The following is a 27,623-nucleotide window of genomic DNA, read 5'->3' as shown; positions in this document are numbered from 1 at the left end:
TTGGTGAATAGATTGTCCAATTAATCAAGAAGACCCACTTAACCCATAATGTAGATGAGTATATTTAACTCTAACTTTTAGCCTTACTGTTACTTTCTGATTTCAGAGAAGAAAGAAGAGAAAGAATGATTCTAATATTGTTAGATTTTGATGGCTTTTGGCAAGGTTTCATTCTAAAAGAGAAAGGAAAAGAGCAGACCTTTTTTTTATTCTCCTTTTCTCTGGTGAATAGCTGACTTTGACCAAAAGTTTTAAATGGATGTAGTTGGTCATCATTATCTTCTCACCCTCTCTGTCTGTTCTTGCTTGCTAACATAATTGAATCTCTAACTGGTAGAAATTCAGGCAGTGTAACAAAGCAATGTTTGTGAGGAGCAGCTGGGGGAAAGTAAAGTTATATGATGCAAGAGTTGGGAAGTCAAGAGAGCACCATGAAAGCAGCTCTCAATCCATATTATCTCCTATGAACAGTTCTAAAGCATTCTGGGATAATCTATTTTCTTCTCTCTATTCTTTTCAAATAAGTATTTGAAAGAGTTACTGATGATAAAGGTCAGTGTCAAGTTTGAGAAAAGGCAGTCAAGTAGATAGAAATGATAAAACTTAGGAGAGACTCTTGCATAAGGCTCCAAATATATCAAAAACAACTAGTCACTTTTTGAAGATGGATGAAGTGTGTACCTGAAAAAAAGGACAAGGAAAGTGGAAGAAATCTAAATTCTATTGATTTTTCTGCTTTTTAGGGTGATCCTGGTGAAGGGCAGCCAGGTCTTCCTGGGTTTCCAGGTTCCCCTGGACCAACTGGGCCTCCTGGAACATTGGTAAGGTTCTTTTCTACAGTATTCTACATTTTGAAACTAAAAGATAGGAAGAATAAAGAGTTTCTTTATCAATTCCATGTAACTGTTTTTAAGACAAACTATAGCTCCTTGAGTTACAAATAAGAGAGAGGGGAAAAGAGCAATGGATCTAATATATGTGGTCCTAGATGTTTAAAATCTCTTTAATTTTCCTAAAGAAATATTTTGAGGATAAAAATACTTTTATATGTATATATATATATATATATGTTTGTATATGTATTTATGATATCTTGGGAACTGTAAATTGTCTGATTTCTTTAAATCATGTTCATGGAATTCATAATGAAGGGTCAAATCACTAAACATGTTAGCAGGAAAATCTAATGAGGAAAGCGCATTGGGTTTATCAGAAGGAAAAATTACTAAAGTCTTTGAGGGAATAAATAGACATGGTAGATAGGTAAACAGAACCTTTATTAAATGCTTACAAGAAGATAAGAAGGAAGCATGATTATAATATATGAAGATTTCCAGATGGTCTTCGATTAACAGGACTCCCCATTAAAGGATACTAAACAAACCAAGTAGAAATAGGAACAAGAGAACAGAGAAAGGAAACAAAGGTTCCAACATAGGTTGGACTTCTATGTAAAGTAAAGTATAGCCACTGAGATTCCCAGGCATCTTAGTGACTTAATTATTCAATCAAGTTCAAATGCCTTCTCTTCCATGAAATGTTCCTTTATATTCCGTATCAATTACAAATCTCCTTCTGGCATCATGCATCATTTTGTCTTGTGTCACTGAAGGGAAAGCACTCTGATTCTAGACTGCTTTCAGATTTAACTTCTTTGGGGAGGTATAGGTAGGAACCATGTCTTATAATTTAGTATATCCCCATGGTAACCCATAAGCACTTGTTCATAGTTGGTGTTTAATAGTTACTGAATAAATGAATAAGACTTGCATTCCTTTTGGTACTTGAAAATGATACTTTTATTGTTACTAAGTAAAATACCAATAACTTCTTATTAAATTTCTGGTTTCTTCTTTAGTTTTCTAAGTATTAAAAATGATCAAATTTTTCCACAAACATAATCCATCTTACAAAGAGCTTTAAGCCAAATTTTGAGAATGATTTCTCTTGGTCACAGGGTATAATGGAGATCGATGGCTCTGGCTTTGTCTCTGGTTCTGGCTCTGGCTCTGGCTCTGGTTTTGGTTCTGATTCTGATTCCAGCTCTGTTAACTTTGAAGTCAGTGGAGAACTTCTGAGAGTAAGTATTAATCCATATTGGAGACAAATAGATTGAATAAGCCACGCCTATTAGTATATGAAAGCTTAACTGATACAATTATGGGATGAATTATTGTCAACATTTTTGTGTTCCTCACCTCTCACAAACTTCTCCAATTAAGCAGGTAAATTCTTCATGATCTACTCTCTCCTGCTCTCTACACTCTGGCTTTTGAATCCTCTGCCAAAAGATATCTCCAGGTCATGACAGTTTTCCTTGTCATTAAATTAAGTGACTTTATTTCAAATCTCATTTTCCTTGGCCTCTCTACATCATTTGACAATGCCTACCTTATCCCCTTATTGAAACTTTATTGGATCTATTGCATGTGAAGTAGAGAGAACAGTGGATTTGTCCTCAGAAAACCCGTGTTCTATCTAACCCCTACTCTGACACTTATCTGTCAGCAAGTCATTTATTCTTGAATGTGACAGCTTCCTAATTTTGCAAATGAGGACTCTGACTTCAAAGGTTTCTTCCAGCTCTAAATCTATGTTCAGGTGTATCTTCTCTCTCTCCTTTTATCTACTTTTTTTTTTTCCAAGGCAGCTAGGTTGCACAGTAGATAGATTAGTGATATCAGGAAGACATGAATTCAAATCTAGTCTCAGGCTAGCTGTATGACCTTGGTTGGGCAAGTTACTTTAATTACTTACCTGCCTCAGTTTCTTCATCTGTAAAAATGAAGCTATTTTAATTTTTATTATTAGTTTTCCTATTCGTTATCTCTTCTTTCTCCTGCCTTCTAAATGTGATCTTTCATCAATTTAATCTTTTGCTTCCCCCACCTCTCTTTATAAACTATCTCATTAATTCTTAGAATTTAAATTATCACTTCAATTCAGACAATTCTCAAATCTCTCTACAATTTTATCCTTCATTGACATCCCAGAATTATCCTCCCCCACTCCCTGCTTAGTTGATGGTTAGAGCTTTTCATATAAAGTTATCTTGTCTCAGGTACAAGGCCACCCTCTAGAATCTTTGCCTTGACTACTCCATCTATTTCTTTACTTTTGGATCATCCCTATAGTTCCATAAGATAATGGACCTTCATAACAAAATATAATCATGACCTTCAAACAATTATTCCATTCTCAAATATTCAAGATCATTGCCTACAATGCATGAATCACCTTCACCAGGATCTGTAAAAGTACTTCCCCCTTCCCTATGGCAACCAGTCTTAGAATCACAAAATCTGAATTAGGAAGAACCTCTATGGCTGTCTAGTGAGTAAGAGCCCTTTACCTTTCTCTCAGCTCATAGGCACCACACAAGGTCAGGACAGGGCATCATCACCTATTGCAAACAGCCTCCTATGTGATCTCCCCACCTCAGGGGTGTCCCCACTCCAACCCATCCATGCAATTACAAAAGCAATTTTCTTAAAGCATAGGTCATACCATATTATTCCCTTCCTCAGTAAACCACAGTAGCTCCCTATTACCTCAAAAATCAAATAAACTCCTTTGACATTTAAAATCCTTTACAAAGTAGCCCCCACATAGCTTTCCAGGTTTTTGTTTGTTTGTTTGTTTTTTTGTTTTGTTTTTTTGCATCTTAATACCTCTATGGACTTTAGAATCTAGCTATGAGGTCCTTTTTTCTGTTCCTCCTACATGATACTCCATCTCCCCTCTCCTTGCATTTGTCCTGGCTATCCTCCATACCAGAACAAATTCAAGATATTTATTCTCCTGTCACCTCTAATCTTGGAATCTCTGGCTCTATGCAAGAAGAAAGTTTTTGTGCTTTTCAAGTGTGTGAAGGGCAGTCTCAAGTCGAGTTCAAGTTCAAATGTTCATGTTCTACACACACACACACACACACACACACATAAGACTTTTCCTAGTCCCCACCCCAGCTGCCAGTGCCGTCCCCAAGGGTTGCATTGTTACCTGTTGTATGTGTGTGTCAATACACACTCACCTACATACACACAGATGGTTATATAGTTACACATGTATATATTCAGTTACACCTACAAAACATGATATGTAACTATGTGTGATACATGATTACATAACTAGATGTAACTCTATAATAGCATGTGTCACATGTAACTCTGTATTATATATGCAGCTGTGTAGCTAGCTGCATGCTTTCTCCCTGAGAAGGAATTGTTTTTCTTCTTTGTACTCCAAGCATCTGGTGCAGCTTCTGGCACCAAATAAGGACTTTTAGATTGACTGATATCTTCTATATCAAGTGTTTTCTTTCTCGCTTTCAGCCTCTGTCTTTCCCTTTCTACTCACTACTTCTCATCTGCTTACAAACATACTTTAGGTCCCTCCTATCCTAAAAAGGAGGGGGAAAGCTCAATTCCTTGGATCTTGCTATGCCCCGGAGCTATTGTTCTATCAGTCTTCTCTCCTCTCCTTATCCTCTGCTAGAAAAAACAGACTAAAAATAGCTCCTATCTAGATTGAACTCAAAGATTTGAAAAGTTTTTATATATATTTGAGCCTCCCATCAACCTTATGAGGTGGGTATTCTTAGTATCCCCCATGGGGTGGAGTAAAAGTAGAGACTAGATCACTGATTTTCAAACAACCGCCTTTTATGGTCTTTATTGGCAACTGCTTTGCAACTAGTCTTAGAAATTTGCTTATCAATTACTAAGAAGTCAAATGACTGGTCCAGGATCACCTAGCTTTCATGCATTAGAGGCAAGATCTAATGCCCTTGAGGCAGCTAAGTAGCACAGTAGATACAAAGCCAGACCTGGAATCAGGAGGATCTGGGTTCAAATCTAACCTCAGATACTTCCTAACTCTGACCCTGGGCAAGTCACTCAATCCCAATTGCCTAAGACTTGCTGCTCTGCACTTCTGTCTTAGAATTGATACTAAGACAGAAAGTAAGGGTTAAAAAAAAAAAAGACCCAGTGACCTCCATCTTCTACAACCAAATCCACACTTCTGCACACTGATATTCATAAGGATGACCTCTATGAATTACTAACCCTTAAACAACCAATAAAAGCGTATTTCAGTATTCCTTCAATATTCTCTAAGGCATATGCTTCCTAAGTCAAGAAAGTCAATTACTACATTTTAGGAAGACTTTCATAAACAATAGCTGAAAAAATGCTGACTTTAAGAAAATAAAAATGTAATTAACCTAAGCATCCCATTTCCTGACCATTTTGGCTAATATTTTACTGTTCAGTGTTCTCTAATATAATTTCTTTTTTTTTTCAGGGACCTACTGGACCCCCAGGGCCACCAGGAGAACCTGGTCTTCCAGGAGAGCCAGGATCTGAATTACATATAGGACCCCCTGGTTCACCTGGAGAAGATGGGCCATCTGGTGAACCAGGTCCTCCAGTGAGTATAAGAAATTATGCATTCCTTCTTTGAGTTAATTCATAACTTTAAGCCACTTCTAGATTACTCAACCTGCTAAAAATAAGGGTTGCAGGGCAATGAGGTAGCATAGTGGGATGGAGCACTGGGAATCATTAAGGATTTATCTTCCTTTACCACTCTTCTACCTTGGAACCAATACTTAGTATATTTTAAGACAGAGGGTAAGGATTTTCAATTGATTATTATTTGTTTATTTTAAATTCCTTTTTTAAATTGAGTTCCAAATTCCCTAACTCTATCCACTCCTCTCCCCTTTGAAAAAACAAGCAATGTGGTATCAAATATACATGTAAAATATACTTTCATATTAGGCATGTTATCAAAAAATAAGAAAAAAAAAGAAAAATTATACTTCAATTTGCACTCTGAATTCATCAATTCTCAATATCTTTTATCATGAGTCCTTTAGAATTGTCTTAGATCATTGTCTTGACCAGAGTAACTAAGTCTTTCACAGTTTATCATTATTATAATATTATTATGTACAATATTCTTCTGGTTCTGCTCACTTTATTTTGCATCAGTTCATCTGTCTTCTCAGATTTTTCTGAAACCATTCTGCTTCTCATTTTCTATAGCACAATAGTTTTAAATCATAATTATATACAACAACTTAAAATTCTAGTTTCAAATATTTACTTGTCTTTCTGTGTATTTCTTTGGACTAGTCTGGCTTTGGTGTTACCAATCCCAGGTATTCTTAATTCTCGAGAAGCTAATCCTAGAGAAAGCCATCATGTTACTATTACTTTCTTATTTACATAGTAAAACATTATCTCAGCAAGATCTCTAAAGTTTACCCATACTTATCTTCTTACTAGTTCGAGCAATCAACTCCTGTCTAGCTTTCAGCTCTTTTTTTTTTCCAATTTAAACATTATTTTATTTGGTCATTTTCAAACAATATTCCTTGGAAACAAAGATCCTTTTCTTTTCCTTCCCCCCCTCCCACCATCCCTCCCCTAGCCAACGCACGATTCCACTGGGTATCACATGTGTCCTTGATTCAAACCCATTTCCATGTTGTTGGTATTTATATTAGGGTGTTCGTTTAGAGCCTCTCCTCATTCATGTCCCTTCCACCCCTGTAGTCAAGCAGTTGCTTATCTTCGGTGTTTTTTATCCCATCATTTGTCCTTTGCTTGTGGATAGTGTTTTTTTCTCCTGGATCCCTGCAGAATGTTCAGGGACGTTGTATTGACACTAATGGAGAAGTCCATTACGTTCTCTTGTACCACAGTGTGTCAGTCTCTGTGTACAATGTTCTCCTGGTTCTGCTCCTCTCGCTCTGCATCACTTCCTGGAGGTTGTTCCAGTCTCCATGGAATTCCTCCACTTTATTATTCCTTTGAGCACAATAGTATTCCATCACCAACAGATACCACAATTTGTTCAGCCATTCCCCAATTGAAGGGCATCCCCTCATTTTCCATTTTTTTGCCACCACAAAGAGCACAGCTTTGAATATTCTCGTACGAGTCTTTTTAATTATTATCTCTTTGGGGTACAAACCCAGCAGTGCTATGACTGGATCAAAGGGCAGACATTCTTTTATTGCCCTTTGGGCATAGTTCCAAATTGCCCTCCAGAATGGTTGGATCAATTCACAACTCCACCAGCAATGAATTAATGTCCGGACTTTGCCACATCCCCTCCAGCATTCATTACTCTCCTTTTCTGTCATATTAGCCAATCTGCTAGGTGTGAGGTGATACCTCAGAGTTGTTTTGATTTACATCTCTCTGATTATAAGAGATTTAGAGCACTTTTTCATGTGCTTATTAATAGTATTGATTTCTTTGGCTGAAAACTGCCTGTTCATGTACCTTGCCCATTTATCAATTGGAGAATGGCTTGATTTTTTGTACAATTGATTTAGCTCTTTATAAATTTGAGTAATTAAACCTTTGTCAGAGGATTTTGTTATGAAAATTGTTTCCCAATTTGTTGCTTCCCTTCTCAATTTGGTTACATTGGTTTTGTTTGTACAAAAACTTCTTAATTTGATGTAATCAAAATTGTTTATTTTACATTTTGTGACTCTTTCTATCTCTTGCTTGGTTTTAAAGTCTTTCCCTTCCCACAGGTCTGACATGTATATTATTCTGTGTTCACCTAATTTACTTATAGTTTCCTTCTTTATGTTCAAGTCATTCACCCATTCTGAGTTTATCTTGGTGTAGGGTATGAGGTGTTAATCGAAACCTAATCTTTCCCACAACAGTTTTTGTCAAATAGTGGGTTTTTGTCCCAGAAGCTGGGTTCTTTGGGTTTGTCATATACTGTCTTACTGGGGTCACTTACCCCAAGTATATTCCACTGATCCTTCTTTCTGTCTCTTAGCCAGTACCAAATTGTTTTGATGACTACTGCTTTATAATAGAGTTTGAGATCTGGGACTGCAAGGCCCCCTTCCTTTGTATTTTTTAATTATTTCCCTGGATATCCTTGACCCTTTGTTCTTATAAATGAACTTTGTTATGGTTTTCTCTAAGTCAGTAAAAAAATTTTTTGGAAGTTCAATGGGTATAGCACTAAATAGATAAATAAGCTTGGGTAGGATGGTCATTTTTATTATATTGGCTCGTCCTACCCATGAGCAGTTAATATTTTTCCAATTGCTCAAGTCTAGTTTTAGTTGCGTGGAGAGTGTTTTGTAGTTGTGTTCATTTAGTTCCTGTGTTTGTCTCGGGAGATAGATTCCTAGGCATTTTATTTTGTCTAAGGTGATTTTGAATGGGATTTCTCTTTCTAATTCTTGCCGCTGGGCTGTGTTGGAAATATATAGAAATGCTGATGACTTATGTGGGTTTATTTTGTAACCTGCAACTTTGCTAAAGTTGTTGATTATTTCCACTAGCTTTTTGGTTTATTCTCTAGGATTCTTTAAGTACGCCATCATATCATCCACAAAGAGCAATAGCTTGGTCTCCTCCTTGCCTATTTTGATGCCTTCAATTTCTTTTTCTTCTTAATTGCTACTGCTAGTGTTTCTAGTACAATGTTAATAATGTTAATAGGGGTGATAATGGGCATCCTTGTTTTACTGCTGATCTTATTGGGAATGCATCTAGTTTATCCCCATTGCAGATGATGTTAGTTGATGGTTTTAGATCTATATTGTTTATTATTTTTAGGAACGACCCTTCTATTCCTATGCTTTCGAGTTTTTTTACTAGGAATGGGTGTTGAATTTTGTCAAAGGCTTTTCCTGCATCTATTGAGATAATCATATGATTTTTTTCTGTTTGTTGATATGGTCAATTATGTGGATGGTTTTCTTAATATTGGATCAGCCCTGCATTCCTGGTATAAATCCTACTTGATCATAGTGAATGATCCTCCTGATGACTTGCTGGAGTCTTTTTGCTAGTATCCTTTTAAGATTTTTGCATCTATATTCATTAGGGAGATTGGTCTATAGTTTTCCTTCTCTGTTTTTGACCTGCCTGGCTTTGGAATCAGTACCATAGTTGTGTCATAAAAGGAATTTGGTAGAACTCCCTCTTTGCTTATTATGTCAAATAGTTTGTATAGTATTGGGATTATCTGTTCTGTGAATGTTTGATAGAATTCACTTGTGAATCCATCAGTCCTGGGGATTTTTTCTTAGGAAGTTCTTTGCTGGCCTGTTGGATTTCTTTTTTCTGATATGGGTTTATTTAAGAATTCTATTTCTTCTTCTGTTAGTCTAGGCAATTTATATTTTTGTAAATATTCATCCATATCACCTAGGTTGCTATATTTATTGCCGTATAGTTGGGCAAAGTAGTTTTTTAATGAGTGCCTTAATTTCCTCTTCATTTGGTGGTGAGGTCCCCCTTTTCATCTTTGATGCTGTTAATTTGCCTTTCTTCTTTCCTTTTTTTAATTAGATTGACCAGTACTTTGTCTATTTTGTCTGTTTTTTTCCAAAGTACCAGCTTCTAGTCCTGTTTATTAGTTTAATAGTTCTATCACTTTCAATTTTATTAATTTCTCCATTAATTTTTAGGATCTCAAGTTTGGTTTTCTTCTGGGGGTTTTTAATTTGTTTGTTTTCAAGTTTTTTGATTTGCATTTCCAATTCATTGATCTCTGCCCTCCCTAATTTGTTAATATATGCGCTCAAGGATATAAATTTCCCTCTTGAGTACTGCTTTGGCTACCTCCCATAAGGTTTGAAAGGATGTCTCATCATTGTCATTTTCCTCAATGAAATTATTAATTGTTTCTATGATTTCTTCTCTAACCGATTTTGGAGTATCATATTATTTAATTTCCAATTAATTTTTGATTTGGCTCTCCATGTACCCTTACTGATCATTATTTTTATTGCCTTATGATCTAAAAAGGTTGCATTTATTATTTCTGCTTTTCTGCATTTGTGTGCCATGTTTCTGTGACCACTTAGTGTATGATCTATCTTTGTGAATGTGCCATGTGGTGCTGAGAAGAAGGTGGATTCCTTTTTGTCCCTATTTATTTTTCTCCATATGTCTATTAACTCTAATTTTTCTAAGATTTCATTCACATCTTTTACCTCTTATTTATTTTTTTATTTGATTTATCTAAATTTGATAGTGGTTGGTTCACGTCTCCCACTAATATGGATTTACTGTCTATTTCCTCTTTCAATTCTCCTAGTTTTTCCATTAAAAACTTGGGTGCTATACCATTTGATGCATACATGTTGATTAGTGATAATTCCTCATTGTCTATACTCCCTTTAAACAGAATATATTTACCTTCCCTATCCCTTTTGATCTGGTCTATTTTTTGCTTTGGCTTTGTCAGATATCATGATTGCAACTCCTGCCTTCTTTCTATCAGTTGAGGCCCAGAAGGTCTTACTCCATCTTTTAGTTCTAACCTTGTAAGTATAAACCTGCCTCATATGTGTTTCTTGAAGACAACATATGGTAGGGTTTTGGATTCTAATCCATTCTGCTATTCATCTACGTTTAATGGATGAGTTAATCCCATTCACGTTCAAAGTTACGATTGTCACTTGTGGATTCCCTGGCATTTTGATATCCTTCCCTAATTCTGACCTTTCTTCTTTAGCTATAACCTTTTAAACCAATTATTTACTTTAGATTAGTCCCCCTAGTCCCATCCCTTGATATGCTTCCCTTTCTAGCCCCTCTCTTTTTGTTCCCTTCCCCTCCCCCTCTCCTTCCCTCCCTTTTTATACTCCCTCCCTCCACCCCTCCTTAATTTCCCCTTCTCTCTTACCCTGTTGGATATGATAAAGTTCAAGATCCCAATGGATCTAGATGTTCTTCCCTCTCAGAGTTGATTTCACTGAAAATAAGGTTTGAGTAATACCAATTAACACTTTCTTCCTCTCCTCCCTATAGGAAATTTCTTCCCCTCCCCTTCCCATGTGTATCTTTGTGTGAGAAAGATTATTCTATTTAGTTTTTTCTCTATTTCTTGAAGTATATCTTAGTACCATCAACGATTCATCCTCTCCCTTTTTCTTTCTTTCACCTCCCCTTTCTCCATATTGTCTTAATGACCCAATAATTCCCTATGCGTGATTCTTCTAACTACTCTAATGATGCATACAATTTTTGTGAGTTACACATTACAATTTCCCCGCATATTAATATATATAATTTGATATAAATGTAGTCCTTATAGAAGAGAGTTTGAAAAAGATAACATTTTTCTCCTTTTCCCTTTCCTTCATATTTATCTTTTCAAGTTTTCCTTGCTCTTTGTGTTTGGATATTGAACTTTCCACAGAGCTCTGGTCTTTTCTTTACAAAAACTTGGAAATCTTCTATTTTGTTGAATGCCCATACTTTCCCTTGGAAGTATATAGTCAGTTTTGCTGGATAGCTGATTCTTGGTTGAAGACCCAGCTCTCTTGCCTTTCTGAAAATCATGTTCCATGCCTTATGGTCACTCAGAGTGGAACTTGCAAGGTCTTCTGTGACCCTGATTGGCATTCCTTTATATCTAAATTGTCTTTTTCTGGCTTCTTGTAAGATTTTTTCTTTTGCTTGAAAGATTTGGAATTTGGCAATTACAGTCCTGGGAGTTGTCTTTTGGGGATTTAGTGTAGAGGGTGTTCTGTGAACTCTTTCAATGCCTGTATTACCCCCTTGTTCTAGAATCTCTGGGCAGTTTTCTTTGATGATATCTTGTATTATGATGTCAAGATTACTATTTATTTATGGATTTTCTGATAGGCCAATTATTCTCAGATTGTCTCTCCTTCCTCTATTTTCCAGGTCTGTCACCTTGTCATTGGGATATTTTGTGTTTTCTTCTAATTTTTTAGTCTTTTGACTTTGCTTTATTAATTCTTGCTCTTTTGCAAGATCATTGTCTTCCAGTTGCCTGATTCAGACCTTTAAAGCCTGGTTTTCCTTTTCAGTTTGGTCTATCCTAGTATTTGAGGCTTCCAGCTGTTTCTGTAGTTGCGTTTTTTTGTGTTTCAGATTGCTGAGTTCCTTTTGCATTATTTCCTATTTTTCCTGCCAGAAGGCTTCCATCTTTTTGATAACTTCCAATTTAAATTCTTCAAGAGCTTATGGACAATTTCCATTTCTTTTGGAAGGTTTCGGAGCATTTGTTTGTGCTTCCTCTTCTGCTATTTCCTCTGTTTTTTGTGTTTTCCCTCCATAAAATATATCCAAAGTCACCTCCTTCTTCTTACTTTTCTTGGTGTTGGGGTGTTGGGGTTCTTGGGTACAGTTTGCCATCTCTGTGTTTTGTTTGTTTGTTTTTTCTTCCTCCCCTTTCCAGTCAGAAATCTGAATGAGTAGTACTTGCTATCAGTATAAGGGTCTAATGGTCAAGGCTTTAGTCTCAGGCTAATTCTAGGTTCTCTGTAGCTGCACTGTCTTCCTTGGGAGACCCAGGGACTGCCCTCCCCTGCCTGCCAGCATTTTGGGAGTTAGTGCTCTCAGGTGAAAGTCTTTGGTGGTCTTAGCTAACTCCCAAGACCTGTAGGTGCCCCTTGCTCACGTCAGGGGATCCCTTCACGCACTCGGTGATTATAGTGTGCTAGTTCTGGGTGTCTGAGATCTGTGCTCCCCTAGCCTGCCTGCCAGGGTTTTGGGTGTTAGTAACCTCAGGAGAAGGACCTTGGTGATCTTATTCAGATCCCAAGATCTGGGGCTGCCCGTTGTTCAGTCCTGGGGTGCTCCTCCCTCACTTGTTGATTCTGGCCAGTGCTGACTTTAACTCTGGCTCCATCTCTCTGGTGGGGGAAGGGAGGGTGGGTCAGCTTTTCGTTTCCTTATATTGTGGAGATGCAGGAATCCCACCTACCTTCAGAGCTTTGCCTTGTTGTTGGGTCTTTCTGTTCTTCTCAGGATGGTTGTTTTTTTAATTTTGGGAGGGTCTTTTGAGGTCGTCTGTGTCATTGGGTCTGAGGAGAGGAAGTAGGCTGAGTCTACTCTGCAGCCATGCTTACCCAGAAGTCTCTCAGCTCTTTCTAATCTTCCAAAACAATCTCCTCTTCTTTGACCCTTTTTCTACAGAACTTATGATCTACTCTTTATACCAACAATATATAATGGTACTGTCTCTTATCCAGTTGACTTTAATTAATTAATTCTGAGTGAAATAAAGTAATATGACTCAATGTTTTAAACAATACTGGCATCTGAAGCCATATAATCCAATATTTTACAACTGTATTTTTTAATGAAGCAAAGCTTTTTTTCCACACAACCAAAAAAAAGCAGAAATGAGCTAAAAGGCAGTAAGAAATTATTGTATTCACAAATAAGATAAGAGCTGAGAGTGTTTATGACAAATATCCAAAATATTTTAAAGGGAGGAAAATGGGGGCAGTCTGTGATTATTTTTTGATGTTATTGATAGCCATTCTCAAGATTTCTTTTACTTACTTTTAAAATAAAAACCAAAAATTGAGTTGCCTTAAGACAACTAAACTCTCTTGATTATATTTGCATATCTCAAAGGGTTCTCTGAGTCTGTCATAAATGGAACTGAAAGAAATGTGTGGTAAATTCCAGAGGGACAACTATTTTTATAGGAAATGAGTGGTTTTCTTCAAAAACAACATTCTGCTCAGTACATATACCTTGTTGAATCAGTTGTATTCTGTTTGGAGAACTGTTCATCTCACAAACTGGACTCGGGCTTTCAAAATCTTTTTTCTACTGTTTTATAGTCACCAAAAACAATATTTTTCATGAAAATCTTTAAGCCAGTGACTCCACCTGGGACACAATAAGATATGTCCCATCTTATTGTAGAAATAAAAATTGAGTAGAAAAAAGCAATATGATATAGTGGAAAGAAGAAAAGATTTGTAGTTGAAAGTCCTGGGTTTGAACCTTAGCTCAGCTGCTTCTTAACTTAAAGAATTTGAGTGAATTTCTTCACCTCTCTTGGTCTCTGTTTTTTCATCTTTTTGACTATATCATACTAAGGTCTAGTATTTTAAGGATTTCAGTGACTTAGGTTTAAGTCTTCTATGGTAAAATATAAAAATACAGCATTGAAAACAACACTTTGCCAAGCCAACTGATCTTAGAGTCTTGTCATAATGATTCACTTAATTTCCTAGAGATGGTTTGATCTCATAAGTTGTTTTGATTCAATAGGGTCCTGATGGTCATCCAGGGCTTAATGGAGCTGCTGGTCTTCCAGGAATGAAAGGAGAAAAGGTAAGATCAGGATCAAAGGGTGGATACAAATAAAATAGAAAGCAAAAGCAGCTTCCAAATCATGGGAATTTTGCAATAGTCTTGCCTGGAGTTTTCCTCTATGTAATAACAAATACACCAAGTCATATTCCTACAGGCTTTAAAAAGTTTACAAAATATCTTACTTTTAATATCTGTTAGAGATGTAGGCAAATACAAACCAAAAGACTGCCATGTAAGATCAAAGTAGATGGAGATCACTTATGATTTGGAAGGGTCAGCTACTTTCAACTCTATTCATGCTTCCTATATATGGAAGCTCTGATGATAGTTTTTAAAAGTTAAATCAACTCAATTTTCATGAAAATCAGTTTTTAGAAAAGAAGAAAAAGTTTGATTTTGTAGAAATAACTTTAGAGCTACCATATTTTTTCTTTTAAAAGAAATATTACATACATATACTTAATAATATCTCTTCACCTCTCAAATGCAAGCATTGTTTCTCTCTCACCTCTTTTCCCCTTTCTCCACTTCTCTCCCCAACTCTCTCTTTCTCTTCTCTCTTTCTCTCTCTCTTTCTCTCTCTCTCTCTCTCTCTCTCTCTCTCTCTCTCTCTCTCTCTCTCTCTCTCCCTATCTTTCCTACCACCTTCCCTCTCTTCTCCCCTCCCCTTTTCCCTCTGCCTTATCTTTTTCCAACTCTCTTCTCTCTCCTGGTACCATTACTTGCCCCAGGCAACTCATTTCATCTCTCTGATTTTCTTTAAAATCAGGAAATTAAATTAGATGACCACTAAATTCCCTTATTCTCTTTTAGCATTAAATCTTTTGTCCTATCTATGTCCTTGTACTTGGGTATTTTAAAAGTAGTCTTAAGTGATTTCTGAAGAGTGTTTGTCTGAAGAGTGTTATTCTGAAGAGAATACAAAAGAGCTGTGAACTTAAAGAATCTGTAGACTATTCTCTCAATGATGTCACCTTGAACAAGTCCTTTAATCTGCAAAAGTCCCAGTTTTCTTAACTCCATAATAGGGGAAATAGTACCTTACTTCACAAGGTTATTCTAAGGAAAGTAATTATATAAATTATAAGATGTTTAAACAAATTTGACTTTTTATTAAATTCAGAGATTTTGCTATGGGAAATTTGAACAATACTATCTGACATGTCTATAGCACTTTAAAGTTTGAAAAAAAAGTCTTTTACATATATTAATTCTCCTAAGCCTCACAACAATCCTGTGAGATATGTGTTATGGTGTATTTCCCATTTTAAATGAAGAAACTGAAACCCAAAGACATTGTGATTTGCCCATGATCACAAAGTAGTGAATATAAGAGGCAGTTTTTGAACTTAGATCTTCCTGACATCAAGACCAGCATTCTATGTCATGCTCCATATCCAAATCCAGTATTCTTTTCATTGAACTCTACCCCAGCTGGATGGATTACATTGAATCTTCCAGTGTTTCTTAATGATGATGTTGGAAAGATCTGAATTCAAACTTTGCCTCAAATACAAATTAGCTATGTGATCTTGGGCAAATCTCTTAACCTCTGTCTGTACCAGTTTCTTCAACTGTAAAATGGAAATAGTAATAATATCTATCTCACAGGGTTATTATAAAGATCAGATGAGATAAAATTTGTAGTGCTTAACACAGTGCCTGGCATACAGTAGGTGCTTAATAAATGATTGTTCTAGGGCGTAGTAGGTGGTGGAGTGGATTGAAAGCTCCACTTAGAGATGGGAGATCCTGGGTTCAAATCTAGAATAAAACATTTCCTAGTTGTATGACTCTGAGCAAGTCACTTAACCCCATTGCCTCCTCCTTACCTCTCTAAAATGGAAAGTAAGGATTTTAAATAAATAAATGAATAAATAAATAGATAAATAAATGAATAAATAAATATATAAATGAATGAATGAATGAATAAATAAATAAATAAATAAATGACTGTTCCCTTTCCTTCCCTGCCCATTGTTGAAACTGAAATTGGATAACTCTTTTTCAGGGATATTGTAAAGATGGACAGTTCTCACTATTGGGAAAGTTGGTCTTATACCCTGAAAGATTCATAACAATACATCCTTTTATTAATTATTATTAACTTTAAATTGGAATTTATTTTATTTTTCAGGGTGAAAAAGGTCCTAATGGCTCCATTGGTGAAAAGGTAAAAGAAGGGCATCTTTATGGTCTCATTCTGATATTTTTTCAAGATATAATTGTGTATGTATCATGAGTATGATTGTCAAAATATAATGTACTCAACTATTTAAGTAAATCTATGATCTCATTGGTACAGAAGTTCCCCATATCCATGCAAATCACAACCCAATCATGTAGAATAGCATAGAAAAACATCCCAAATGTTGAAAACAAAAATCATGGGAAGACAATATACATGGGAGACTTGTCAAATATGTTTCTACAATTTTCTTGCCACCTCTTCCAAAAATGTATTCGTTAGTTTAAAAGTTTATCTAAAGAATAGCTAGGTGACTCAGTAGACTTAGAGCCAAGAGTGGGGTCAAGAGGCCCTGAGTTCAAATATGACCTCGAGGAAGATATCTGAGTAGGTTCTGAAGCTTTCTTGACTTCCTGAAACACCCCACAAACAATAAAAAATAATTCCATAAAATCAACACTAAAAGTAGCAGAAACAGATAGGAGTTCCAAGTGAAGCTGAACAGCTAAGAACAACTACGGAGAAAAGTTTCTGACTTCCCCAGCCTCAGTCCCACCGCAGTAGACCCTGGAGGCAGTAACAGGACAAACAGCAGGAATCCACAAAGAAGCTTAGGAGGGCAGGATTACCAACCTCACCTTGTGTGCTGAGTCAGAGGAGCCTGAATACCAGAGGGTACCACTGGAATCTAAATCTATAGGCAGAGGGCCCAGGGAACAACTATATCTACTGTAGGCTTCTGTTGGCCCAGGACTAGGAACTGAAGGAGTGGCCCCTCAAAGCACCAGTTTCTAAGGGCAAAAACTCAAGTCTCACTGCTAACAAATAAGGGATTTTGGAGGTACAAAAAAATGAGGATTGGACACCTTCTTTGTATAGTCTGTGTTGGTAGGAGAGGAGGAATAGAGAAGGAGCACACACCAGTGAGTGTGTCTGCTAAGGGACTAAGACCCCATCAGCTGGGGTCACTGCCAGGAGAGTGGAGTCCCTGGTTTTTGGCAGAGGGACTGCTTGTAGTTGCAGTAGCAAAACTACTCACAAGCCCTGGCTGGAGCATCTGAAGTCAATTGTAGACAGGGACTTAAACAAGGGACCTGTAATAATCTGACTCTGGACTATAAAAACCACAATAACTAAATAGGATATAAGGAAAAAACAAACACAAAAATCCTAAAACCTGAGATAACATACATCAGTACAATAGGAACTCTGGGCCTCCAGAAAAGTCAATAATTAAGTTGATTGACCTGAACATTGAAATTTTAAAAATGAACAAAATAAATAAAAATGAGCAAGCAAAGGAGTAAGAACCAACTATTGATAGCTAATATGGGGAGAGAGATCTCAGCTCAAACTCAGAGGACAATGAAGTAAAAAATCTACTTCAGTAACAGCAAAGAAATAAAATAAAAGGCCACAAACTCAAAAAGAGCTTTTGGAAGAGCTTAAAAAGGACCTCAAAAACCAAATGACAAAAGTGGAAGAAAACTTGGGAAGAAAGGTAGCTAATGATTTCCTAAAACAGCAAGAAATAGTAAAGCAAAATTTTAAAAATGAAGTAATAGAAGAGAATATGAAATATCATGTCATAGAAATAACTGACCTGGAAAACAGATCAAATAGATATAATATAAGAATAGTTGGACTTTTGGAAAGTGATGATAAAAAAAGAATTTGGACATTATAATACAAGAAATCATGAAGAAAAACTGCCAAGTAATTCTAGAAACAGAGGATAAAATAGAAATTGAAAGAATCCACCAATCACTACCTCAAAGAGACTCAAAGATGAAAATGAATAGAAACATCATTGCTAATTCTGTAGCCCCCAGGATAAGGAAAAGATACTACAAGCAACGAGAAAAAAAAATTAATGCCATTGGAGCTACAGTCAGATTAACACTAGATTTAGTAACCTCAACAATAAAAGAATGCAGAACATGGAACACAACATTTTGCAGAGAAAAAGAACTAGGCTTACAATCAAGAATAACGTACTCCACAAAAATGAGCATAATTATAAAAGGGAAACAATTGATATTTAATAAACTAAAGGAATTTCAGAACTCAGCAGAAAATGTGACCTATAAGAAACATTCAAAGGTAATGAAAGACTAATTCTAAGTTTCGCAAAAGATCAAATTCTTTGTTTGTGGCATAGAAAAGTGTCATCTATGGCCCCTGAGAATAAGATCATTGTCTGAGTTTTCTGAAGGGGTGGATATAGATGAAAGACTCATAATTGAGAAATTGTGATAGAATGAACCAAAATGGTAAGAATCGACTAGGAGGCAGGATGGAATGGTTATCAAATATGGAGGAGGAATGAGTGGAGGAACTGCCATGGAGAAGGTGACAAATGGTGAAGGACTGGGAGCACTAGAACACAACTCATATCTGGGATAAAGAGATAACAACATACACAATTAGAAGGGTCAAATTTTTTTCTTAACAAATAGAGAAACTAGAGGGAAGGGTAATGGAAAAAGGGAGGGATTGGGAAGAGAAAAGAACAAGGAGATAAGAAAAGGAAGGGAAGGGAAAGATACCTGGGGGAGGGGTATATAACAAGAGGTAGGGGAATAAGGTGGGGGCAGATAAGGAAATCAAAAAGTAGGAGGGCACAATCTGGGAATAAGGAAAGGGTTTGGGGAAAGATGGATAGAATAAGAAATAAAAGGTAAGGCTCAAGGATTAAGGGTTGTGAATAGGTGAGGAATTAGTCAAAGGAAATTGAGTATTTGAGTAGGAATACAGCAGAAAGAAAGGGACAAATAATGAGGAGGAACAGAGTAGATGGAGATGCACAATTAATAACTATGACAATGAGTGTAATTGGATGAACTCACCCAAGGAAAAAACAGATATCAGAAAGGATCAAAAATCAGGACCTGACAATGTGTTGTCTATAGGAAATACACTGAAAATGAGAGACAAACATAGAGTGAATGTGAGGGACTAGAGCAGAATATACTACACTTCAAGTGATCCAGAGAAGGCAAGGGTAGCAGTCATGATCTCTGACAGAGTTGGGGCTAAAACGGATATCATTGAAAATAATGATCAGGGTAATTATATTATGTTGGGAGAGGGAAGTTATAAATAGTGAAATGGTGCCAATATTGAACCTATATGCACCAACCATTACAGGACTCAGATTTTTAAAGGAAAAAGAAAATAAGATACAGATGGAAATAGAAAACAAAATAATAATAGGAGCAGACATTAATTTTCCCTCTCAGAACTAGATAAATCTAACCAAAAAAATAAATAAGAAAGACATTAAGGAGATGAATAGAATCTTAAATAAACTAAATATGATAGATATCAAAAGAGGTCCCATATACCTGTGTAACATTAGAGACAGCTAAGGCTAAGCATACAGATAATCAAAACATAGTTTCTGGTGGGACAACAATGGCTTAGAGAGTACAAATATTCTGCAAAAGTCTTACTTCAACAGTTATCATACTGTCAAGGTAATGTTGCATCCCTGAGAGATTATGGCACTGGAACAAAGATTCTATTGGGTACAACCAACCTGGAAGGACTTGTTTTGGAAAGAGTATGGTCCTGGCAACAGGTTGTCTTTGCTGTTTAAGGACCAATATGGTCCTGATAATATATGTTACTGAGAACCAGAGAAGCTAAAGTGATCAAATTAAATGTTGATGAGAATATGGAGAGAGAACTAGAATGCTGTGTATGGTTTTGTTTTTAGAAAACAATTTGGAAATATACATTAAGAGTTACAAAGTTGTTTGTGCTTATTATCCTAGAGATCTCATTTCTAAAGTTAGACCCGAATGTCATTACTGGGAAGGTAAAAAGCTGTGTATGTATGAAAATAATGGAAGTTTTGTTATAACAAAATAATGATATAATACAAATGCATTGAATGGGAGAAATGGCTGGAAATACTGTGATATTTGTATGTAATGGATTATATTATACTATTGAAATGACAGATATTGGAAATGTAAAGGAAACAAGGGAAATATTTGAAGAGATAGAAAAAAAGCAGAAAAGAGAATTGGAATAATAAATACCATGATCGCATTAAAAAAAATAACAGCCACAAAATCAAGAGAAAAAAATCTAGGTAAAACAAATCCAAAAGGAACTCAAAAGTAGATATATATTAGCATGCATATATAATTTATATATATTTAAACAAATTATGAACAATGTAGAGCTTGTAGTTTTGCACAGAAGTTTTTCGTGCATTTGATTTGGTTTTTTTGGTGGTAGTGGTAGTTACTAAGTATATAATAAAAATTTTTTTTTAAACAAATCTGGCCTCACACACTTTTTGGATCCAATACATGGTATTGATTCTAGGATGGAAGGTAAGAGTTTTTAAAGAAGCGGTTTTTCTACTAGTAAACGTGGGAAGAAGAATTGAGGCATTCTGTATAGGAAACAGCTATCATATTTTTATCAAATTAGTTGTCAAGGAATGATTCTTTTTTTTTAAGCCAGACAAATATCGTATGGTTTCAACAACTGTTTTGAGCTCTTTTCAAAGTAATCAATCTCCATTTTCCAGGGTGACTCTGGAAAAAGAGGATTACCAGGCCCCCCAGGGAAAGATGGGGTTGTTGGGGAGCCTGGCCCCCCTGGCCTCCCTGGTCCTCCTGGACCCCCTGGAGCCAGCTGTGGAATGGGACTTGGATTTGAGGTAATCTTTTTATAATTAAAAGTTTATATATGCATGAATGAATTATTAAATGTAATGAACAAAATTGATTTTATTCACTCTCTTTCCTCATTTCTGGTATATTGTACTGACTCAGGTAGGGCATCATTTTCCGTAAGTATTATTCCTAATATAGGTGCATCCTTTGTAGCAAAGTTCTCAGACATTTTGTGATCATCTTAAGACTTTATAAGCAAATTCAATAAGCATTTATTAATCATATACCATATGAGAGATTCTATGATATCCCCAAAACCACTAACAATAATAGCAATTGGCTAATTGCCTGAAGCCAATTCCATATTAGCTCCAATGCTCCCTCTGGGCTATCCCCACATCTAACCCCTGTTCTGCTCTGTGGATGATGGCATGATCTGCCTGTAGGAAGGCTCTGGCTCTGTCCCATTGATCTGTGTTCATGTGGAACTGAATGGCCCCAGTAACATTGCTTTTTGTGTTAGTGAATTTAAATTCGGTCAGATTTTCTTAATAAACAGATTAAAAATCTTCCAGTCAAGTCTTTCTGCTACTAATTAGCTACTGTTATAGAGAGAGACAGTAATTCTCGGGAACACTGTATTTGTGGGGTTTTGTCCCTGCAACTAGTAGGATTAAAGTTGAAAGAGAAAATCAATCACAAAAACAAAGACCTTATTAGTCAGTTTATTTGAGCAAGTAAAAACTACTTTAAAAGAAGTTAGTGTTCATTCTCTTTGCAAGTATAAGCACCTTGTTCTCTAAGGGTAGCTTGAGGCAATACGGGATAGCATTGGATTCGAAATCTGGGTCCAAGCCCTACTAAGACACTTATTTCCCTTGATCTTCGGCAAATCACTAAACCACAGTTTCTTCATCTCAGAAGTGAGGACAGGGCAGCCGAGTGGCTCAGTAGATTGAAAGCCAGTTCTAGGAATGGTAGGTTCTAGGTTCAAATCTAGCCTCAGACCCTTCCTAGCTGTGTGACCCTGGGCAAGTCACTTAACCCCCATTGCCTAGTCCTTATCACTCTTCTGCCTTGGAGCCAATACACAGTATTGATTCCAAGATGGAAGGTAAGGGTTTAAAAAAAAAGTGAGGAAAATGGTTTTCATATACCAATTTCACTGAATTACTGTTTTAAGAAAAGTATTTTGCCTACTAGAAGTTCCTTTACAGATTTAGTATTTCATTTTTGTCTTTATACTCCCAGTATCTTGCATAGTGCCTCACATATAATAGAATAAAGGCCTATTGAATGGAATTGAATATTATTGGAAACTTATTATTTTACTGTATATATGTCTATACGTACACATATGTCTCACTTAATCAACCTCGACCACAAGCATCACTCATATGGCACTTGAATTGTCAAGGGGAGGAAGTAGATTTGGAAGTTGGAAGGCAGGAAGAGGCTGGAAAAAATTGTCCCAACCCCCCACTTCTACTTATTCTAGATTTAAACAAAGAACTACTTGTTTGATTGTTTTTATCAATAATAAAAATCAGTTCGCATTCATGTAGCTCTGCAAGGTTTGCAAAGGACTTTACACGTATTTTTTCTTTTGATCTTCACAACAACCCCTGAAGTAGGTACAATTATTATTACAGATAAGAAAACTGAGGCTAGGAGAATTTGAATGACTTATCCAGGATCACACAGCTATGAAATGCCTGAAGAAGGATATGAATTCCAATGTTCATGACTTAATTCAACATTCTATCTATTGTGCCCCCTAAGAGGACATTAAAATGAGACCTATGATTCTTCTTCCTGGTGTGAAGTTTGGATCTACTGATTCCTTTGGAATGAAAAAGGTCATTCCATTCCATCATCTGGAGAATTCAGTACAACTCTCCCTCCTCTAAAGCTCCCACCAATCACTGTGTCAGCAGTTGCACTGACACGTTCATCTTTTAGATATCCCAGACAAATTCAATATTCAATAGACTGGAATGTCATCAATAGAGAAGTTCCTCCTATGATAGATATCACAACCCATCCTTGTCTACTTATTCTGGGTGATTTGTATCCATATCTCCCCAATTGCCCTCCATAGAAGAAGCACTCAATGACTTAGTGAGAGCTTTTTTCTAGTTCTTTTGACATGATATCAAAGATGACAAATAACACACACACGCTTCAAAACATTTAGAAGACAAATCAGTGGTGCAGTGGGGAGAGCACAGCACCTAGCATTAGAAAGACTCAAATTAAAATTCAGCTGAAATCTCACTAGCTCTGTGACCTTGGGCAAGTCACTTATCCTATCTGCCTCAGTTTTCTCACCCCCAAAATGGAGATAATAATAGCATCTACCTCTCAGGTTTGTTCTGAAGATGAAAAGAAACACTTGTAAAGCATTTTGCAGATCTCAAAGAAGGCTATAAAGGCTCGCTATTTAGTTAAGTTTGATATTGCCAAGGATAGTTGATAAATTCAAAAATCTCTATAAATATGTTATTGTTACCATTTTGACTATTACTCCTATGCAAATGACTTCTAAATTTATAGAACCAGCTTTGATATCTTACTTGAGCTTCAATTCTGCATTTTCAGTTATCCACTGTATGCTTCCAACCAGCTATCTAGCCCACTAACTTCTGACTCAGTTATTGGGCTTCAAACCTCCAAATCACAGACTTAGTTATTATACTATTAGCTGATCTCCATCCATAAGGAAGGTCCTACAAATATCCACAGCACACACAATGCATGACAGCAAGGGGAGGCAGACATGACAGACAGCATCCTTGGGCACCTTCCCACAGATATGATGCCTGAGAAATACATGGAGGTATAATCCCACGTCTGAAGAGTCTCCGGGAGCCCCAAATACAACAGCAAACCACCAAATCTAAGAAAGGGTTCTGCAATCACAGGATTATAGATTTAAAGCTGAAAGTCCAAATACAATCCCTGCCATTTTACAGATGAAACTGAAGCTGAGAGGAGTTTGGCAACATGCCTAGAATTCCACAGTTAGTGGGGAGTCGGAAGCAAGATCCCAGATCATGTCTTCTTGACTCCAAGTCCAGTGCTTTAATCACTTTGGTATCTAGCAGTCGGTCCAATTGCCTATTGGCAGCAGGACTTTTTCTTCTTTCACAGATATTCCTGCTATATATTCCCTTCATGTGCCAGTAATGGCAAGACAGAACAGACCAACTAAGATCAGGAGTAAAATGATTTGTGCTCATGATGTTGATATAAAGGTTCTTAACTGTTTCTTACTGCATCCCTCCTGTCTCTCTCCCCTCTCCAATCATCCTTCATGCCAATGACCTAATCATATTTAATTTAAGGAGTTTCATTGCTGCCTTCTATTTTTTATTACTGATATTTCTGGACATTGCATACACTTGTATGTACATAGCGTGTACATACACACACACTTCTCGTGGTCCATGAGTCTTACCATCTCATTTGTCTGCTCAAAAACTTTCAGGGGCTCCCCTATACCTCCCCAAATAAAGCACATTTTTTAAACATGACATTCAAGGCTCTCCACAATCTACTGAACAATCAATCTTTCTATCCTTATCTTTCAACAATATCCCCTAATCAGGTAACCATCCCGTAAACGTCTGACTCGCTTATTACGCTTGAAACCTCAAAATCCCAGGTTTCACTCTTTGATGAGTGATTTGGCAGAGTGGTACAACGATATGGATAGGGATCAGAACTTTGATTTCATTGGCATAAGAAACTTCCAGAGGAGTAAATTCCCTCTGCCAATATAGGGCCACATCTTCCTTGTTACAGTCTTAGACAGTTGCCTAGAGCACTGAAAGATTAAATGACTTAGCCAGGATCTCCTGAGTATGTGTTAGAGGATTTATACTCAGGTCTTGCTGGCTCTAAGACCAGCTTCCTATCCACTGTGCCATGTGCCCTCCATAAGCCAGGGCAGGTCACTAGAATTGCTGCCTGTTTAGTTGTCGCAGCCAAGATAATTTTGAAAAAAAAATGTAGGTAAAGTCAACAGGATGTTTGCATTGTTTGATTGCATATCATACTTTTTATTCTAGGATATAGAAGGCTCTGGAAGCGTTAGTTTGTTGAGTGAACCCAAAACTCCAGGACCAACAGCACCAAATGTAAGTTTATTTGTTTATTTTTTTAAACACTTACCTTCTGTCTTAGAATCAATACTAAGTATCAGTTCCAAGTTGGAGGAGTGGTAAGGGTTAAGCAATGGAGGTTAAGTGACTTGCCCTGGGCCACACAGCTAGGAAATGTCTGAGGTTACATTTGAATCCAAAACTTCTCTTCTCCAGGCCTGGCTCTATATCTAATTGAACCACCTAACTGACCTATGTAAATTTATTTTTTAAATCAGAATTCTAAGTGACCAGATCTCTTCAGAAATAAGGTATTTGTGCATAGTATTTGAGAGCAGGAGACAGGAAACTGGGAAGAAGAGGGGAAAAGGAGGGAAAGGAGATGCCTTAGTTTTGTCCATAGTTTATAAGTTATTGTAAATAACTTGCCTATTTGATGCCTCTACTTTCCCATCTATGTAATTTCCATAATTCTTCCTGCTATCTCATAAAGACACTATTATTATTTCTAGGATAAGAACCCAGAGAACGTTCAAGTCCTAGATGAAATGTGCCATCTAATTAATGATGGATAGATTGCCCAATATGTACTGTATCCAAAAACAAACAAAAACAATAAAAGTTCTGTCCATAAGAATTAAATGAAGTGCTTTTCAAGGTGAAAACTTTACAAAGTGAACCAGTATGCTTCTGTTTTTAGTTTCCACTTTCCCAGAGTATACTCTCATATTTAATATTATTGTCCTTTTATCGAGATTATTAAGTGTTACTGGAGGAAGAATAACAGTGTAGAATACAAGAATATAGGCACCGTTAGCTGCCAGGAGGGATTTATAACCCCCATAAAGCAGAGAAGGCAAATTTTCATGATAAACTACAAAGCAGAGTTTATTGGCCCTTGTCATCCATCCCTTCTTTCCCCAGAGGGAAAACAGTGTAAACAGAACATATGGTCTGTGGGCCACCAAGAATCTCTCTTTCTCTCTCTTTCTTTCCCTCTCTCTCTCTCTTTCTCTCTCTCTCTCTTTCTCTTTCTTTCTCTCTCTCTTTCTCTCCCTCTCCCTCTCCCCCTTCTCTCTTTCTCAATCTCTCTTTCTCTCTCTCTCTCATTCTCTCTCTGTGTCTCTCATTCTTTCTCTCTCTTTCCCTCTCTCTCTCTCTCTCTTTCTCTCTCTCTCTTTCTCTCTCTCTTTCTCTCCCTCTCCCTCTCCCCCCTCTCTCTTTCTCTCTCTCTCTTTCTTTCTCCCTCTCTCTCTCTCATTCTCTCTCTCATTCTCTCTCTGTGTCTCTCATTCTCTTTCTCTTCCCCCCCTCTCTCTCCCTCTCTCTCTCTCTCTCTCTCTCTCTCTCTCTCTCTCTCTCTCTCTCTCTCTCTCTCTCTCTCTCTCTCTCTCTCTCTCTCTCTCACACACACACACACACACATACAGATACAACAAAACATTGGTCAGTTACTGTCCTGATAACTCTACCATGCCAAGCTATTCTCTAATTATGAAAGAAACTACCAGGAACTGCTTATAAAGACCCCCAGCTCATAAATGTTAATTAACAATCCTGTCATTTGATCTGACCCTTTAGCTCCAGAAACAGCTCCCAAGCTCCTAGGGTGGGATGCTTAAGAAAGTATCTATGATGTACAGTCTCCTGAAAAGCAGACAGGAGCTAGTAGAGTTTGCATGCTTATTTCAAGTGTCCCTGGAGAAGTGGCCTGGATTGAGGTCCCTCAGATCAGATGCTCTAGAGCCCGGGTTTGACCACTTTCCTGAGTTCTGAAAGAGACAGGACTTCTTTCTTTTTTTTCTTTCTTTTCCTCTTTCTTATCTGGATTTCCTCATTTCAAGTCCTACAGAAGTAAAGATCTGAGAAGTCAGGCAGGGCTTCTGGGCTAAGAACCTCATCTCAACAGCCATCTCTAATCTGATTTATCTGAGATAGTGGCCTAGACCTGTTTTTGCTTCTGGGAGAGTTTATAAACAATGAATCACTCCCAGCAAAAGCACTTGAAGCAATTCAGTAGACCAGTCATTCATCCATAGGGTAAAGGATCAGTCATTCCCTTAAAATCCCAGCAAAAAATTCAAGGCTCTTCACCAGTCATTTTGACTAACTGCCTCCTTACCTTACCTTAGGAAATTTCCCTTTAGAGTAGTCATTCTAGGCATTTGTAGTATAGGAAAATTCTTCACAGAGCAATCTTCCCAAGGCACACTACCCCAACATTACCTAGTAAATAGTAAATGTGTTTCCACTCTTTCATATGATTATACTTTACCCTGTTAACGAAAACACTGGAGGCTCAGTTGTGTGTTGTAATGTCTTATTAAAGAAAAAATTAGGGGACAGCTGGGTGGCTCAATGGATTGAGAGCCAGGTCTGAGACAGGAGGTCCTGGATTCAAATTTGGCCTCAGACACTTCCTAGCTGTGTGACCCTGGGCAAGTCACTTGACGCCCATTACTTAGCCCTTATTGCTCTTCTGCCTTGGAACCAATACACACTATTGATTCTGAGATGGAAGGTATGGATTGGAAAGAAAAAAAAGAAGAGAAAAGAAAAGAAAAGAAAATATTAAAGAAAATAAAGTAGTATAAAA

At 36.9% G+C, this 27,623-nt stretch overlaps 1 protein-coding gene across 1 annotated transcript in view; it reads left to right on the top strand.

Moving 5' to 3' along the window:
• COL15A1 (collagen type XV alpha 1 chain) overlaps nucleotides 1-27,623 on the top strand; it is a 224,381-nt gene that overhangs the window by 104,602 nt on the left and 92,156 nt on the right. Inside the window, exons 11-17 of the mRNA XM_007499019.3 lie at nucleotides 744-821; nucleotides 1,958-2,080; nucleotides 5,308-5,433; nucleotides 14,052-14,114; nucleotides 16,234-16,269; nucleotides 20,834-20,965; nucleotides 24,995-25,063. Coding sequence (XP_007499081.2) covers nucleotides 744-821; nucleotides 1,958-2,080; nucleotides 5,308-5,433; nucleotides 14,052-14,114; nucleotides 16,234-16,269; nucleotides 20,834-20,965; nucleotides 24,995-25,063 — 627 coding nt within the window. The remainder of the gene's footprint in view (nucleotides 1-743; nucleotides 822-1,957; nucleotides 2,081-5,307; nucleotides 5,434-14,051; nucleotides 14,115-16,233; nucleotides 16,270-20,833; nucleotides 20,966-24,994; nucleotides 25,064-27,623) is intronic.

Source organism: Monodelphis domestica, chromosome 7, assembly GCF_027887165.1.
Source record: "Monodelphis domestica isolate mMonDom1 chromosome 7, mMonDom1.pri, whole genome shotgun sequence".
NCBI lineage: Eukaryota > Metazoa > Chordata > Mammalia > Didelphimorphia > Didelphidae > Monodelphis > Monodelphis domestica.
Note: the sequence above shows the minus strand (reverse complement) of the source record. Positions and strands in the feature narration are given on the sequence as shown.